General features: G+C 31.2%; 1 protein-coding gene across 11 annotated transcripts in view; it reads left to right on the forward strand.

Annotated features, from left to right (window-relative positions):
* LOC148626462 (serine/threonine-protein kinase mig-15-like) overlaps window positions 1–19,028 on the forward strand; it is a 90,363-nt gene that overhangs the window by 28,151 nt on the left and 43,184 nt on the right. For 6 of the 11 annotated variants that reach the window (XM_088570481.1, XM_088570487.1, XM_088570482.1 and 3 more), the window contains one exon: window positions 14–40. The exons of the other annotated variants lie outside the window; for them this stretch is intronic. In XM_088570481.1, the coding sequence (XP_088426607.1) occupies window positions 14–40 (27 nt within the window). The remainder of the gene's footprint in view (window positions 1–13; window positions 41–19,028) is intronic. 11 annotated transcript variants of the gene reach the window in all.

The raw sequence follows: 19,028 nt of genomic DNA on the forward strand, positions 1-19,028 counted from the left end.
AATTTTAATTCAGCACATAAGATCATTTTCCTGGTTTAAGGTAAGTTTGGACATTCTAATATATCCTCGTACAGATTTCTTATGATGCTGAAAGTGTAACATACATTTAATAGGATGAAATTCTGCCCATTTCTTTTGACCGATGTATCATTTTTCTAAGACATGTTTAGGAATGCCTCTTTTCTTTGAAATTATTTATTGCTTATATATATATATACATGTATATAAATGAATATGATTACTAATTGCCATTCTACTATTATAGTGTTAATTTTTCTATTATGGTGTAAATGAACTGTAAGCAGGGAATTTTTTTTGTAGTTTTATGCTTTGCTCTTTTGGATGTAAAATTTTTATAACAAAAATAAATCTGTGGCTAAAATTGTTGGTTACAGAACAAAACTAAGGTTTGAATGATTGCAAGTGCAAAATGTATTGAAGTATTCCCAGCTTACAGTATCTTTAAGGCCATTCAAAATAAATATCTTGGTTCTCATGTCAAGAAAACCTTTGAGGTGGGGGGGGGGCATTTCTTTTTACCTTTTTTTTATGATGAGAGCGCTGTTACTTATCACTTTGCCGCCAAAAAAAATTGAGCAGTGAAGAACCAACAAAAGAGATAAGGGTGGAAATGAGAACCAAATGATTATTTTTAGTTGGCCTAATACAGTCAATGACCTTTTTCAACTCCTCTGTTATGATGAATTATGGTGGTTGAAATTTGATAACAGTTACTTCCCTTTGCATCAGAAATGCATTCTCATTGTATAAATAAGGAAATGTGCATGATATGATGAATGATGATTTGCCATTTACATATTCCAATTGTAAAAATCTGCAATTCATTTACAATGACTTTGCATGTACTTTGTGTATTTGTATACCCCACATTAAATTGAAATGATGCACTCAATATAACCCTTGATTTGGCTTTTTGTATATAAAGCCTTATTAAGTTGGCTTTTATACATACAATTAATGTAAAATTGTAATGAAGAAGTGTCATATCAGTTACTGTTTGTCATTTATGTTTATCTCTCGCTGTGAGTCGTAATTTATTTGTAGTTTATTCAACATTTGAGAAAATTGTTACTTGTGTCGATTTCAAAAGTAAAGACACGTACCAGTTTTGACATGTAATAAGATACAGGATAAATTGAGATGGTTCAGGCCATTATGAACTTATTCCTGGTCTTTATTTAATGTTGCCATGTAACTCGATATAGAATAAACTCTGAAGTAAAAGGCCATTCTGAACTAAGTCGAGATCTTGTTTTCATCTAGTAATGTTATTTATTGCTGTAAATTAGTGTGTGGTAGATAAGTTATAATGTTAAGTGTGTAATTATACATGGTAAAGACAGTATTGGATGAAAACATGTTAATCTCTTCAGTCTGAGGGGGTAAGATGTTTTGTAATGAATGAGGCCTCATTGATATGTCACTGACACTCTAAATTTTGTCACTAAGGCCTGTTATTTTAAGGTTGTATCTAATGGTAGTTGTTTGAGAAGTGTTAGATCTGTAAACAACAGTTTTCAAGGAATTTTTGAAAACATGAGGTTTCAGTTGGAAACTTAAAAAAGAGAATTTACTTTGCATCAATCAGTATCTTCTTCCCAAACTTAAAAAAACTCAGGTTTTCTACTTGTAAAAAGAAAAGTGGAACAATATAAATAACTTCCCTTCACCAAAATTTTACTTGCCCTTGGTTGATGGTAATTGGGAATGCTAGAAAACTGGACATTGTCTATCCGGAAATGAAAAAGTCTATGATCATTGCAAGGTATCTTGAATTAGGATTGAAATTAATAGTAACTGTTTAATTTAGAAGATGCTTTATTTGGTGTTTGTTGGAATTTAAGTACCTGTAATACAAAAAAGGAGTACATTTTGCCCATTAAGTTCTTAAAAACTTGTATATTGATGGGTTGCATTACAAATGTTAATAATATTTCATTGGATTGAATGGTAAAAAGTCCTAAAAAAATTATAGAAGTTTTTGGATGTTAAATTAGGTACAAAAGTTCAAACTAGGTCTGAAAATTTTACACATTTAGATTCTCAAAACGTATCAATTTTTCATGGTTGCTAATATTTGATGATTCTGTCAAGTGAACATATTTGTGGGTATCAATTTTTGAGTTTCCAAAAATGATTTGTGTTATTTAGTGTTGAAAGTCCATTTCGCATGTACTATTTTTCATGGTTTTCTGTCCACCACGAAAATAGAAAAAAAAAAATAGTACAATGCAAAAATTAGTATGTTTACAATATATGATAGAAAGTATTGACCCTTTTCAAGAAGGCTTGTCCTTCATATTAGCCAACTTTATATTGTAGCTCTCAGTTTACAGAAGCCATATGAGTAATCAGCATTGTATAAAAAAAACCTCAACTATGCTTTTTCTGTACTGTTATTTGTGAGGCCTTGCTGCGTTGCTGTCTGCAGGGTATATACCACGTAGCCCTTCTCTTCTATCATAATTTATTTAAGTTAAAAAGAAACAAATTGTAATCTACTTGTATGATTCATTCTGTCAAAACCATTCTTTGGTAAGTTTTAATTTTCATCTTGTATTACTACTAAACAGAGAATTTCATGTTGAAGGAAATTATATGTTGCATTTAAAGATTTTAAATGTGAGGAATTTCATTTCATTCATAACCTTAACAAAAGAAGTGTTAAACTCTTCTCCTTATTTGTTATGAAATGTTTTTGATGTAGTATTTGAGGTGTAAAGTTACTATTGCCATTCAGGGCTTATCTGTTAATAACAAATGAAATATATGCTGAAGGGGGGCATTGAAAGCAAAAGTTTTTGTGATATCTATTTTGAAAACCATTAAATATATATCTTTAATACCAACTCAGATCTCATTGTGAAATTTATATTTTCATAATTATATGTTTAAAAAAATTACAGGTATATGTTATCCAGGTGTGCAAGTCCGAGACAGGTGTTAAATTGTGGAATAGGTATTTCATTTTCTGTTTGATCTTATCGAAAAACTATTATTGTCCATGAAATTCATAATCTAGTAAATTTGAGAAGATCATTTTGTAGTCACTAGAAAATTGTTCTACTCAAATTCACCACAGAAAAAGGCTTTTATTCTTTCTATCAAGTATGTCAGGTCTGTCAGAAACAATCACATGTTTTTTCATTGGTAAAATCAGAATCTAGAATATATCGTTTCATTATACAGAATCTAGAGCACTTAGTTATAGTTATTTTGCCAAATTGTACATTGACTGAATTTACTGCAAGTTTAGATCAGTAATTTATGAAAAGGTTGGGGGGGGGTGGTTTACAGGCAATCATTTGCTCAATTTTGACAAAATTTTGCACCACATCAACAAAATAAGTGGGGGTGGGTTCCAACTTCTTGACTCCCTTCTTAGGTAATTTGCTTCTTTGGATATGCCACTGTACTGATGACAGATCTATTGTTGTACAAATCATTCCTAAAAGTGATTTGTTCATATTTGTCCTTGATGTCTTTATTTGAAATATAAGTTCAGTACAGTTACAGACATGTCTTGATACTTGTGTCAGAACTGAAGTACATGGACGATGAAAGAAAGTGGTGGTTCAGTGTAAAACACTTTCTTACTGTCAAACTAATTGTGTCCTGTAGTGTCAGAACAATCAATCAAATTGATTAAAACTGTTCCCAGACCAGCAATTTCTTTAAAATGAATGAGAAAGGAACAGGAAATACATTTTTCATCGATAATCACTTGTTATTATTGAAGCAATAATTTTCCCCCGCTTTGGCATGATGATGGAAAATTGGAAAAATTCATCAATGTGACAATTTGAAGAAAATAAGGGTTGTCTCACACCCACTGTTATAGTTGTGGCAGGTGCTGGGACTGTTTGTCTCTGTTCAATCAGGCAAAAAAAAAAAGAAAAGAAAAAAAGTGTTTCATATTACACCTTTGAAAAAAAAGGGGGAGGTAGGTTTTTTTTATATCATTTTACCTTTTTTTTTACATTGAGTCAATTGGAGAAACTTTCTGACTTAAATGGTGCTTATTGAAAATGGACAAAGAAAATGTTAGGGTATAACATTATTTATTGGAAAAATAGGGTGGATAGGGTGGTAGGAAACACACAAGTTTTTTATTTGGCCTAATGTTCTTATTCTAATTTTCCATTTTCTGGTGGTAAGTTTGGGGTTTGATGGATACCTGGCCTTGACTTTTTATGAGCAACTCCACGTTTGTTTCTAGAAAAGCAGAGGACGCTTACCCTACCAGTGCACCTTGTCCATGCTCCCAGTTTTTGGTGGAGTCCAAGTGGCTCATTTGCTTTTGTTACTTTGTATGTATTATTTTAGTTTCTTTTTGTTCTTTGTTATGTATGTCTGTTTTCCCATGTCTGGTCTTTGTCCCTGGATTACATTCTTTTGATTACTGCTAGAACCAGCATTATATATCCATCTTTTATGTTTTTAGTGTAAAGGACTGTTTTGGACAATTTTGTCTGGTTCCTTTATTTATGAAGTAAAAATCTTAAAAAGACCTGTTTTTGTCACATTGTGTAAATAGAATATGTTGGTATTTATTATAAATATACCAATAATCTTCCTTCACAAGACTACATTTTAGAATTTGTAACTTGTTCTCTTCTTATTATTCTGCCAAATATTCATTCTAGATTAATTAGACACTAATCTTAATTGAAACAAAAACAAAAAAAAAACCCCAAAAAACAAAAACTTGAAAAAAACTGAGCAAAATATACCGGTACTTGATAATACCCCCTCTCATCTCCCCAGAAATCTTAAGTCATTTTACATTCAGAACAAAATTAACAAAGTTTGAGGTGCACAAAGGTATCATGTAATAATTATTGGAAGTTTCATCAAATTCTAATGCACTGTTAAAGAGGAGTTGGTGGTTAGATCTGGGGATGGGAGAATAAACACTACGATGACTTGTGGGGGTTAGAATAAGACAAAACATACTTCTAGAGTTTGGATGGGACTTGACATAACCAGAATAAAAGAAATCTATATCTAAAAGAAGATAGTCAGATGACTTTTTGACAACCAGTCATACACTTGTCATTATGACAGAGAATTCCTACATCTCTGACTTTCTAATGAACAATTTTGTTGCATTGTTATTAGATTTTAGTGAACAGACAACTGTAAAAGCTCTTATTCTAATGAAATTTGTCCATAAAATCCTAAGGAAGACATGCAACAACATTGTCTTGGACCCATCAAGAGGACGTCATCTGTGCGTTTGATTACATATGTGATTAGCTAGGGAAACACAATCTTTCGTTTGATTGCTATGATTCATGGAATTTAATGAAATTGTCAGCTAAAAATCAAGACAAGATAATAAATTAAATGAAATTAGAATTCTCCAACAGAAAATTCTTGATGACATACTGTATGATGGGGGAAAGTCAGCAAAAAGGGGCAATAAATTAATAAAGAAGCCGACTTATGTATTCTTGGTTTTAACAAAGCAATTATTTCAAGACATTCCTCTTAGCTGTAAATACTGTCATCCGTGGATATTCCAGAGTATTCAATGTTATGTAATTGAATAAGACAACCCCATCGGACCACTTAAGTTCCAAAGCATGTATAATTAGAGAATGCATTAAGGAATTGCAACACTTTAAAATGATATCGATTCTAACTCTTATTGCTCTCTGGTTTTACTTTAATAATAAATTTTAGAGTGAGTTTTCTGCTCAAATGTAAAATTTAATAACCTAAGCAATTGAGAGTTTTATGCAGTCTTGAAATGCTCATGGGGATATATTGATTGTTTGCTTTTTAAGTTTTTAGGTTTACTGTAAGTTCAAGTGTTTGGCATTCTTCTTCTACCATACCTTAAGACTGTTCCTACTATTGTGTATGAGTACAGACAAATTGGTCAGTGAGAAAAGAATTTTGAGTTATTAAAAGGACACAATCATTTCCAAGATTGTGTATTATGAAGTTCTTTATAAGGTATGAATGATAGAAGGTGTTAAACTTGTTGAATGGCTTCATAGGAACACAATTGGATCGCCTTAAGATCTTCAATGACATATGGGCTATGTTACAATATATTACAATATTTTTGGTTAGCAGGAACTCTACCAAATTCGGTAAATTGCTTATTAAGATGTTTTAGGTGACATTCAAAACATTAAAAGCTGCATAAATACTTTTGTTAGAATTTGATAAAGAGCTATCTGATCCATGTAAAACTTAGGGAAGATAAAACTATGTCCTTTCTCCTCATAAATTGTCAATGTTCAGGGAAAAGAGATGATATAATTTTCTTAATTAGAAATAAAACCCTGACCAAGGTGCTCAATATACCTGGCCAGGGGAGTCAGTTTCCATTGTTAGTCTTCAGCTTTTATCACTCTTACACTTCGTCAGCGGGTAGAATGTGACAATCAACAAAGACTCGATGATTTCACTAATCTGATTTATTTGTTAGCGGAGAAAATTACAGTAATCAAGACCATTATTATGCTGCATAGATGCACCAAGTAATGGTTGAAAGGAAAACCCTGTTTTTATACATGAGGAATCAGCTTACACAACGTTAACAAAAGGATATTTGTTGTGGAAGGATTTTATTTTATGGAAGTTAAACTCGCGTCCAACTTTTACCTTGCTAGATGTGGGGTAGAGTACGGAAATAAAGCATTTTGGTCACTTTGTAACCTCAAAAATGCAATTTTTTTCATTTAATGATTTAATTGCATGACTGAATTGAAATAAGTGCTTGCAACAGATATGGTTAAAGAAAATATCTTTCTTTGATTAGTTTTATTCATGGCTAAGACCTGTTTTTTTTTTTTTTTAACATTTTAACAGAAACTTTATTTTCTCATTACTGGTACATGATAGATTAATAGCTTGTGTTATTTAAAACTTGATGAGTATAACTACGGGTACATGTAATCTTTAAACATGCATATGTTATGCTCTTTCCAATAAAAATATTCAGTTGATTTAGATAAAACTTTACATGATGAGAATCTCATAAATGTTGATACTTTAGAAGGCTTCCTGTTATGATTTTGTAACTCACTTGTACTTTTATACAACTTGCTTATTTCTCTAAATGAAGTAATAGTCAGAGCTATCAGCTTCTTGAGCAAGTTCTTTGTTCCAATTATCTACATGTATCTTAACTTCAGCTAATGTACTTATTAGAGAAGTGCTTAGAATGAAAAAAATCAGTTATTATAAAATGAGTAATTGTTTCTTTTATCATATTTGACTAGGAAAGAGGTCCTTATTATAATGACCAATTATTACAAGGAGGTCACTTCACTCTCTCAATGAAGTTGAAGTTTTAACAGTAAGAGTTTAATCTCTAAGGGGTCTTTAGGTTTTTCTGAGGTGGGTGATGAAAGTCCATACTATGAAGGGAAGTTCCTGACTGGTACTTAATTTTTACAGTACATGTGTATAGCATGTAGTTCCTTATGTAGAGGACATTATCATGACGAACTTGCAGCCCAAATGATTGTAATATTGTCTGAAACCTTGACTATGCCTTTAGTCACAGACGAGGACTCTATTAGTGTTAAAGGCAATATCGCTTCCCAAGGGTAGTCAGTATATTGATAATACCCTCTACATAAACAACTTTTGTGTTTATTTCAAAGAAGAATCTGGAGCAGGCATTATCTGTGTGGTAAGTCTGGGGCATTATCATTTGGTAATGACCTTGGACTCCTCTTGATATTTTAATGAATACCACCTGACCATGTTTTAACCAATAAGAATACTTATTTTTCTTTGATATGAAACAGTAAAGGTTCAGTCTAGATTTTTTCTCTGGAGTTAAATCAAGGATGTATCATTAAGACCTTCTGAATTGAGCAGTGACTTTCAAACTGTTTTTATATGCACCCTTAAAGAAGTTGAGTTTTTTGCTGTAACTAAAATCTCTAGAAATTTTTGTCAACAGTTTTCTTATTTAAGTTAACTTTTTTTTCTGAGGGCTTTGGTCACATCATCACCAAACTTGATACACTGTTATCAATGCATGCACACCAACTTCTTCTGTTGCGCATAAAAGTGCAATATCATGTAATTTTTTTTATTTTGTCATTGTTTTCCCTCTGCAATGTCTGAATTAGTCATCTTCCACATTCCATTATTTAATGAATCCCATTCAAATTTAAATTTTCAATCCAATCATGAAATCTATTTGTAATCAGTGACCATACTAATCTGGAAAATTTTGAATTGTGGAAAGGATGATAATGGAACACAAAGTGATTAAGAACCTTTCACAGATGAATGCAGCTCTTAATAGCATAAAAATTGCAAACTTTTGGATTTTTTTGAAAACCATCATTTGTTTAATGCCATATCTTAAGAGTTGGATTTGAATAGAATGTAAACACAGCCAGGCTATCAGCACTGAACCACAAAAATCACAAGTCAATGGATGAAATCTCATAAAAAACCTGGCAATTAGTGGTTCAAAGCTTCCATCAGATATAACTGTCAGAATAATCTGAATTTAGGTGACAAAAATGTAGCTCCATTCCTGATGAATGTTTGTTTTATTGGCTCCATGGCTAAAAATTATAAATGTTTTATCTGAGTGGAGGAAATTCAATCGTGAAGATTGATTTTGTTTCAGATCCAAGTTAAGATGTTGTATTAGAATGTATTGCTGTTCCACGGAATGGGTTTAGGAAGTAAATTTATAGGCTTGATATTAACTGAATTGGGAGATTTGTGTTATAGTAATAGAATACTGTGTATTCTGTTGTAATTCTCAATTAATGCTGTGAAGGACAGACATATTTTTTTCCTGTTTTAAAATGGAATTCCACATTTTTTTTATTGAATTTTACCATTACAACTCCTGCTTTAATAGTGCATTCAACACTTTCAATTTATTTTCAGCTGAGTAAAATTATATCTGCAGGGAGATGTTTTGAATTTTACTCCATAAAATAGGATTCCGTAAAAGATAGGATAAATATTTTTGGGAAAACTTTTCAGTAACTCACTATTTTTTTTTAGGTTTCTAAATAAAAACATTGTATTGTCATAAATTAAATATTTAATTTTTTTTAAACAGAAAGTTAACATATAAGAAATGAATCTTGTGCCAACACCTGTTTTATTCTAATTTAATGCACTAAACTTCATTTTCAGTACTTTTAAGGCAATAATTTTCAGTGTGTACTAATTTTTCGCTGTTTTGGGTAAGCACAAAAATAGTGCTACGAAATTGATTTTTAACACGTTGATATGCTTATCATTGATTTAAAACTGTTAAAAGTGATACTTATAGATACTATATATGACAGAATCCATTAAAATTTGCAACTGTGCTAAATTCTTACATTGATAATCATTTAGAACTGGAATCTTTGTGAGTTAATTGAGAACAAAACAATTGTAATAACCTTTATATGGCAGTGAACTAGATGTATATACAGAAATGTTAAGTGCCCGAAGAACTGTTATACCCATGAGAGTTATCACGGACAAGGTTCCTAAAGTGTGTTTACATTCTGAATGTAAAAATTGCCATTGATTATTGAAAGTTCACAGAAAAAACTGCCTGAACTTGTTTAATTAGTAAACCTAATACCTATGTTTAATTAATGTGATATTATGTTTGACAGGTAGAAGTAGGCACAAATTATAAATTTCACCATCTGTTTTAAGATACTTGTTATAATCCTTTTATTTTGCATATGAAGAAGGCAAACTCGGTGAGAAAACTTGGGATTTTTTATTCTGATGCAGAAGTTTAAAAGTTTCTTTTCTAAGTTTCTAGAAGGGGTTAAAATCGGATTGTGTTAGGCACACTTTGAATTACTGGTTAGCAACGACCATGTAATCTCTGCAAAATTGCAGTTTCTGAACTATTCCAAGTCTTAAATTATTCAAATTTACACATTCTAAAGTTTAATGAACCCTTGAGTTTTTAATTGAAAAGTAGGAAACTTCTACTGAACTTTTACAAGACCCAGTCAATTTCTTTGTGTCATGCAAGAGGCAGAGGTATCAGTGATCAAATTTAAGGGGAAATACTTGCTAAATGTAAGTTGAAATTCAATTTTGCTAGTAGAAATTATTTCCACTTTCTAAAATATGCTAGTGGATTTCTTTATGTCATATAGGTAAAGGACAGAAATAACCAATAAACTTAAATTGAAGAAGTGTAAATTTTCAGTACTTGCTAATTTTTATTAGTGAAAAAAATTCTGAAATTCAATCCTTGGGCATAGAAGTGACAAAAGTCTTAACACCATACTGTATTTATTTAACTTTCAGATCAAATGCAGGATATATTATTGAATACCTCACTTACCCCCCCTCATTACAGTACGTGGGGTTAATCTGAATGGGCTCTCCATTCTTTTGATGTGATCTTTCATTTCTCCTTTGTTTATAAGAATATTTCCTCTTCAAATAAGATGTCAGTTTCTCTCATTAAATTAGAATCACCCTTCTTTGTAATAAGGTCCATTACATTTGTAACTCATCTGTGTTCTAACATGTAGGTTAGGAACAAAGAGAAATGATTTACAGATTTTTGGTAATTAGATGCATCTTAGAAGATGTTAAAAGGACCCTTTCACCTAGTAGATTTGGGGTCCTGGTAATAAGATGAATCTGTGAAGTTGTCAAAGACCTGAAGACAATTATTTGAAGACTTTTGTAATAATACAAATCTCTGAACATGTGAACCTTGTCAGTTAGGGCTAGTAATTTTCAGCTTTGATAATATCAAGTCATACTTGTGAAACCTTCAAGGATTCTGTGTGATTGATTTTAGTTAGAAGTTGAGATCTCAAGGGTTATGAAAGAGGAAGCATATAGAATTAAGTTAGTGATAAATGTACTTTACCTTTGGCTAAGGACCCATCATGTCTTTGAAGTATTATGCCTCTCATTACTGTAAGTTGCAGAGAAAGAGTTAATAAAAGAAGCTTCTCCCAATAACATTAGCAATAGATTATATGATAAATGACATAGGGTCCCTTGTGTATAAGAAATTTGATGCCTCTTTAACTGAAAATTTGCTTAAAATTAGTTTACCAGCCCAAAACAACTCTAGGGTTTTTATTGGGAATTATGAGATTTATAATAATTTTTTAAAGTTGTCTTGTGATAATGGTGCAAGGAAAGTATATTCTTCTTTTAAATTGGGCAAATTTTGTATTGCATTTTATTTCTGGGGTTATGATTTTATATTGTGTTTCTATTTTGGTCTTACATTGAAGTAGGAATTTATATGCATTGTATTTTTGTCAATTGTAAAGCTCAATGTTGTTATAGCACATGCATTGATCATATTCAGGGGATTAAGTTGGTCTTCTCTTAATTGAATGACAATCACCTGATTGAAAATATCCTCAGGTAGTTCACTAGACTATTGTCCAGTTAAGTGCCTAAATAAGAATGTTTAAACGTATGGAATAATAGAAGGCTTAAAATCTCCTGGCCACTTGTCTAGTTTACTACATGTACTAAAATTTATCAGATGATGATCCATCCTTTGAATGTCATTATGATATTTGCTGTAAGCTAATAAGAATTATCTATTAAGAGTTGGACATAAAGTAATAAGTCAGTCTTAATTTGAAGTAAACTACTAATGGGTAATAGCATTTTGACCCATCATCCATCTTAAAGCTCAAAATAGAGCACAAATTGATTTTAGCATCTTGGAAACTTCAAGCATCTAGTTAACTGGATGCATTTTCAAATCAGGATTATGGATGTTTAATGTATCTCTCTGACATTTTAATTTGAGGTGCCCTCATTTTCTCTTTTCAAGTCTTAATTTTAAAGACATTTATGACTTAATGATACCTATGTAATTATTAACACTACATACTTTAAATCATAAAGAGTCTTCATTATCTTTGTAAAATTGTAGAAAATCAGTTTATGCAATTCACTTCATATGTTTTAAGATTTAGTCAAGTCTTTTAACTTTTACAACTCATATGTATAATTGATATTGCATTCTAAGATCAAGCCCTCTGTATTTGAAAGATATTTGATCAAAGCACATGATTATTGCTTGAGGCGGAGTTGAGGCAATTGGTTTTCCGGCCACAAACCAGTTTGTGACTTTGTATTTATTAATAATATATGTATAGGAAGATTTCATTGAAATATGGGGAATGATTAAGTATTATTTGATAACTTAATGAGGCTGTGAGCTGATAAACCAAATGTGCTGTACTTGGGAATTTCAGATAAAAAATGAGTTATGGTTTTGTATTGAGAACAATTTGGTTTTCATGAAACAGTCATTATGGAAGTTCTTGCAAAGCATTCAACAGCATTTCTGCACTTTTTTTTGCTTCTGTAATGCATTTTGCATTAGAGTATGATCACTTGATCAAGTTTTTTTCTAACCAAAAAATGTCAAAATACAATGAACCATACTGGTATGATGATCAAATTAATTTAGTTGCTGACTGTGTCTTGATTTACATGTACCACACTGTAAGAACATTTGTTTGGATTTAAGTTTCCTCTTTCAAGTATAAGAAGTTTCAGGTTTAAGATTTTAATACAGATTGTTATGGGTCATGTTCTCTTGAAATTCTTAATTGTTCTTTTGCATTTTCCCTATTGTGAAAACAACAGTAGGTCTTAGTAGATATCAAGATGACTTTGAGAGATTAGGTTTGGTTAAGCTGGGTCCAATTGAAATGGGACTAGACCTAATCATCTGATTCCATTGTTAACACTGTATGAATCAAGTGGTCCCACACCTGTAAATACTCCAGCCTCTGTTTGATGTTCTCATTAAAGGTGTAGCCATTTTATTTACCTAAGTGTAGCACTTGACTCTTTTATTTCTCAGTTCCTGTCTTAGCATATGTTGCTGCCAGTTCTGTAATGAGATGAATTTCATAATAATTTGGCCATATTTCATACAAAAATGATCATTATTTATGATAAGCCTTGATTAAATAAACCTGCAATGCTCAGCCTCTGTTGTAATTACCTGACTTAGATAGAGTTAATTTGGCATAACGTTTTGACATAAGCATGTTGGTAAATTCTGTTCTTAGGCAGGAGCAAATATTTGAATAATAGCAATTTGATTTATGCACATAAAGAACAATTAAAAAAGAAAGACTCTTAGATGCCTGTATTTTTTGTCATGTTTATTGTTGTGTGTTTAAAGTTTTCTAGAACTATATTTGTTTCAAATATGATTTTGTCATTGTTTTGCCATAAGTTTTTAGTTTTTGGTTCTTTTTTTTTTTTTTTTTTTATTTATCCTGAATTTTCTTGGTTGTCTTTTCCTGGTTTAACTAGTTTTCTTCATTCATTTAAATGCATACAAAAATTTTCCAGTAGTCTTGTGGTGTAACAGTTTTTTGTGGTTTTTCAATAAACTTAAATTTCAGCTTAAAAAGTTAATTCCAAAGACTCCATGTGCTCAAGAGGTTATAACAAAGCATTGAGAGTGGATAGTATAGAGATGTCTTTTTCTGTTATGGAAAAGAGTTCAACTTCATTTATTCAGGATTTTATAAATACAACTTATGTTACTAGCCCATTCAACACATTGGATTGCAGATTTCCAGTTTTTTTTTTTCTGTCTGCAGAATAATTTCATGTCGGTAAATAAAAGTTCCTATACAATAACTCTCTACATAGGTCTAGGATTTGAATTGACCATGAAATCTTATGATTGATCAGACTATAACCCTTCTATGAACTGTATAAATCTATCTTCTTGCAGTGATATATGTATGATATGACAGAAAAAAGCATTAGATCCATATCTCACTACTCAGACTTCATATTTATAAAGCTCTGCTGATCCACATAAGCTCTTCTCTCAGTTTAATTTACACTATATTGCTTCATGTAGGTTTATTTATGAGTTAGAGGTACAGGTATTTATTAAGTAATTTTATGTTAAGAGGTTGGGTGCTGTCTTCTGACATAAATGCAAATGTTACTGTGTTTAGGTTTTTGAAAGTGGTCTTCACATATTGAAACATCTTGAAAATTCATGTTAACCTGGCATAAAGAAAAGAGTAGTAGAATTTTAGAGTTTATATAACTACAATGTACACATCAATGAGACCAAAAATCTCTCAATTTAAAGCTGTATGAATGAAATGAGTAAAAACAGCTTTATGCCTTGGAGTTTTAGAGTTCACTTGGTGACTTATCATTCTACACATAACCTAAGTTTTGACAAAAATATACTGAAACACCAAGACAGATGGATTATTCCAAGACATCTTCATTAATTTGGTCATTTGTACAATTTGAAGGAATCTATACATATTTTAAAACAGGAATGATTTTCTTGCGTTTTTGTAAGCAGAATTCTGCTTTTTCAAATCTGGAATTAACTATTTCGATTCCTTTTTTTTACTGTATATTTACTTCTGATTTGGCCAATTTCAGTTTTGTTTCTTGACCTTGTGAAATCAGGTCTGTTTAAAGTTCTAAGCGTTGTAAGCATAAAAATATAACATTTTGTGTAATCCAGTATAGTGTTATAGCCAATCATTCTCCATGTCTTTTGTTCAGTTGGAAGTATTTCTCAACATATGTTCTCTAAAGCTTGGAATCTGATCAAGGCGGTTTGGTTTACACATTTCTGAAGAGGAATTTAACAAACAGATGACCAAACAAATAAAAAAGCTGTTATTATTTGAAATCTTTTCTCTCATATTCCATATTGTATTTCATTTGATCTGTTGCCTGCTGGGATTATAATGATTTATTTTGAAGTTTTTGGCAAATTTCTTTTAGATATTGACTTTTGATCTTTTCTTTTATGTCCCCTTTTTCTTTCTCGTGTATTGCAAACAATTATTTAAAGATGATGTTGCTATTTGGCTTGTTCTTGACTTCAAATTCTTTGGTTGTTTTAAAGTATTAGGAGTGTTTTTGTCTTAATCATAGGCACGATACCCTACTTAATTTAGTTTAGTTGGTTTTATGAAATTTTTAAGGATATTTTTATACCGAAAGTACAAGACTTTGGGTACAAAGATGTTTTTGATTCTTTCTGCGAAAGGTTCATGTCCGTATGAAAACCTACCCGGTACTTTCCAAAAAAAAATTTGTCACAGAATTACTAACAGTTAGTAAATTTATCATTGCATTAACATACACTCATTTTGACCATTCATTTTTCTTGATTTTATTTAGTTGATTGATTGATTGATCGTGGTTTTATGTCCTATGGTAGATATTTCATGCTTTTGCAAACGAGACTGTTTGACAAATTAGAACTGACCCTCATTGTACCAATCCAAAAAGCCTGGTCTTTATTGTGCTAGCTCACAGAAGCAACAGTCTGCAGGTAGGCATGGCAACCTATTTGGGACACATTATTCCAACTTAGCGAACTGGTTTCCACTCTATTATACCCTAACTACCACATGCTTGGTGGAAAAGTAGTGCCTACCAATGGTGTAACTTAGCTGAGGAACGAATTGTTCAGTTTATTGACTGATATACAAATTGATGTGAAATATTTTCATAAAGATTAAAGATTCAGATTTTGTTTTTCTTTGAGACAGATATATAGTTCAGAACTATAAAAGAAAGCATTGGTTGAGAATGAATAGATAAATTTATGATATAATTAAAGTATTTTTTGTTTATAAGCTTCCTATTAAAGTCAAGTATAATGGAATCTGAAAGACTTTAATGATTGTTTTATGGTTAAAAAGTGTGCTGTGGAGGAGGCCTTTTCATCTTACTTCAAAAAGATTTATAATGAAATGTAATTAGCAATCTTATAAAAATAGATCTGGTTTCTGATTTTGTGTTTTTACTGTATACAAAGTCATACTGATATAATTATTGGTTTTGGGTGTTAGTTAGTGTTATAAGGTTAAAGTAAAGATTGTCTGAAGATATAATTCTTTCTCAAAGTACCTAAGAAAATTGTTTAAGTTTTTCAACTGAACCCCAATACTAGGTAAAGTAAATGAATTTTCTTCACTATATCAAAGCTGGATTAAAGGCAATGGCCATTCAAAGTTAGTATGGTCCAATATTATTACATGCCTATAGGATGGTAAATAGTTATTGATCAAGTCTTATAGAAACCGTTCTGTACCAATTCACCATTATGTACTGTGGTGTATTTTCAGAGATGAAATGGGGTTGAACTTTTCTGTGGTTTTGGGGTTTCAGGTTTTTCAAAACGATTTTACTATGACAATTCTTTGTTTGGCTATGTATTTATTCTGATGATGCCAATATTCATGTCCTGGTTTTCCTCCTGAATCATCTTCAATTAATACAGGATGGCTTCCTTGGAATGTGATGGAAAATTTAAAAAAGTATGCTTCACAATAAAATAAAGAAATTGAATTGAGTTCAAATTCTTGTTTTGAGGCTACCTACTTTTCCCTCTGCATTGCATGTAACTTTAATAAATGATAATTGCATTATTCAAATCTTGGAAAATTGAAGAAGTATATATCACAAAAGATTAAGAAATAATTTCTTCATAAATTGAATTGAGTTTCAATTCTGGTTTTGACACTACCTACTTTGTCTTTCTAAGATATGAGAATCAATGCATGTAGTGTTGAATTTAATGAACTATAAGTTCTAGTTATGTTTGAAGAAAAAAAACCATGGTAACTAATTTTACTTCACTTCCTACGATTTCTGAGAGAATCGATGTAAGTTAGGTTGAATGTAATAAAAGATAAGTTCTGTTTGAAGAAAAAAAAATATGGTAACTAATTTTATTTCGATATGGAGCTTATTTTAGTTACCACCCACATTTGATATGCATTTGATGTAAACAGGATATTATTGTAATTAGAAAGAACAATAGATGATGGGCAGGTAGCTGGCCTGAGGTGTTGACATACCTGGCGTATACCTGCTGATCTATTGTTGCCAAAACAGAGTGTCATAGTGAATGCCAGGTATTCTAAACTTCAAAAACATGACATGCCAAAACTGTTTGTTCCTTATGTGGATGTTTTGAATGAATAGAACTGATAGAATTAAATAAAGGGACAGTTGACTTTTATTTGTAGATTTGACTTTGATCTTTTTCAAGCACCATAATGTTATTTGTATATGTGTATATAGTTTGACTTTCTCTTATTGTATAATTGTTTGTGAACTACAGTTTAGATAGTCATGTGTCAAAGATTTAGTTCAGTGCAGTTTGGTTTTCTTCAAAGGAAACTAAACATTGTTTTAAATGTGTATTAAGTATCTGTTGAAGTTAAATACGTTACAACTCCTGGATAGAATACCCCCAGTGGTCTGTTTTGTTTGACAAAGTTGTTTTAGAAGGACAGTTTAAATTCCTATACTCAGTTTATGTAAAGTTGGAGATGGCATTTGATCGTTGGGTCAATATCGTGGTTTCAGTTTACTACCCCCTATAGGTCATTGTCTGCCTGGTGGCTTAACACCTGTGCCCCTAGTAAAGGAGGAGATTAAAATGATAACAAAGGTAATGTGGACCAATGAAATGTCCTTATCATTTATTTACTGTGAAGTGTTCATTTACAATGTGACAACTTATATGGTATAGTGTTCATTTACAGTACAGCAGAGGTTTATCACCTTTCAAAGGAAACTCATCAATCAATTTTACATGATAAAAAAATGAAATTTTGGTAAATAATTTGTTTGATAAATGGGTTTTTATTCTGATTAATGAGGAATAATTTAGGAAGCCTGGTTTATCAGGGACGACCTATCTGGAGGGTGGCCAATCAACTTGTGTTAAACATTTGTGAGGATGTAAAACAAATTAGTCTTCATAACATTTATGTAATATATATTGATATTTTTAATAGGATTCAGATGCTACAGCTGATAAAAGTATAACTATGTCACATCCATTTATTCTCAAATTTTGAATGGAATGACTATATGAACTCTATTTCCTTGATTGTATGTTTTAAAATACATTTTACAATCAGTTGTATAAAATAAGGAATTTAGTATTTTTATTGTGTATTAAAATGTCAACATCTACTTTTTGACTTCATATTTCATGAGCTCTAATATCACTTTGCCCCCAATGCCTAGTATTTTACAACTTTTGTTTCACACATTCATCTGTCCCAAGAATTTTAATTAGCAAATTCTAGTTTGAAATATTGTTTGAAATATTGGCTTCATTTTGAAATTGATGGGATGTTTGTCTTAAAAGTTGACTATGATACTTTCTTACTTTTGGATTGTGAACTTCTACTTCATAGCTTAACACTCTTAATCTGATAGTCAATGTGTCTACTATTGGTTTGTTCTCATACCTACAGTTGTATGGTTTTCACAGGATATTTGTTTTAATCCTACTTAATATTTGTTATTTTTACTGCTGTTGTTTACACAGCTTGCTTTCTTTTGGTACAAGTGTATTTTAAGTTATCAAAACATTTTTGGTCGATGTCCTCACAGACACCAACCTCAAACATAAGAACTCTCAGCAAAGAAGCATGGTACAAACTTACTATTGATGCAGTATATGATATACTTATATGTGACTCCTGGACACGATTTGTCACAATTCTGTTAAGGATGAGGGTTTTCCATGATGAATATTTTCACCAATTAAGACAGTGTATAAGGGCTTTCCATGATGAGTATTTGTACCTTATAAGTTGGTGAATATTGACTTTCTGTGATATTAGTACCATTTAAAATGGTGAATATGAAGGCTTTCCATGAGGAGTATTGTCTCATTTAAGATGGTGAATAAGGGCTTTCCATGAGGAGTATTGTCTCATTTAAGATGGTGAATAAGGGCTTTCCATGAGGAGTATTGTCTCATTTAAGATGGTGAATAAGGGCTTTCCATGAGGAGTATTGTCTCATTTAAGATGGTGAATAAGGGCTTTCCATTATGAATATTTCATCATTTAAAGTGATTTTCTGTATTGAATTTTTGCACCATTCAAGAAGAGGTGCAAAACATACATTTATTACAAGACTAGGATCGTATGGAATTGCTATTCTTAAGGTCAGATAGAATAGCTAACAGTATCTCCAGCTATCTTAAGTACAACCCACAA

This window comes from Perna viridis, chromosome 2, assembly GCF_037379345.1.
Source record: "Perna viridis isolate PV_CMFRI_1.1 ecotype Kerala chromosome 2, ASM3737934v1, whole genome shotgun sequence".
NCBI lineage: Eukaryota > Metazoa > Mollusca > Bivalvia > Mytilida > Mytilidae > Perna > Perna viridis.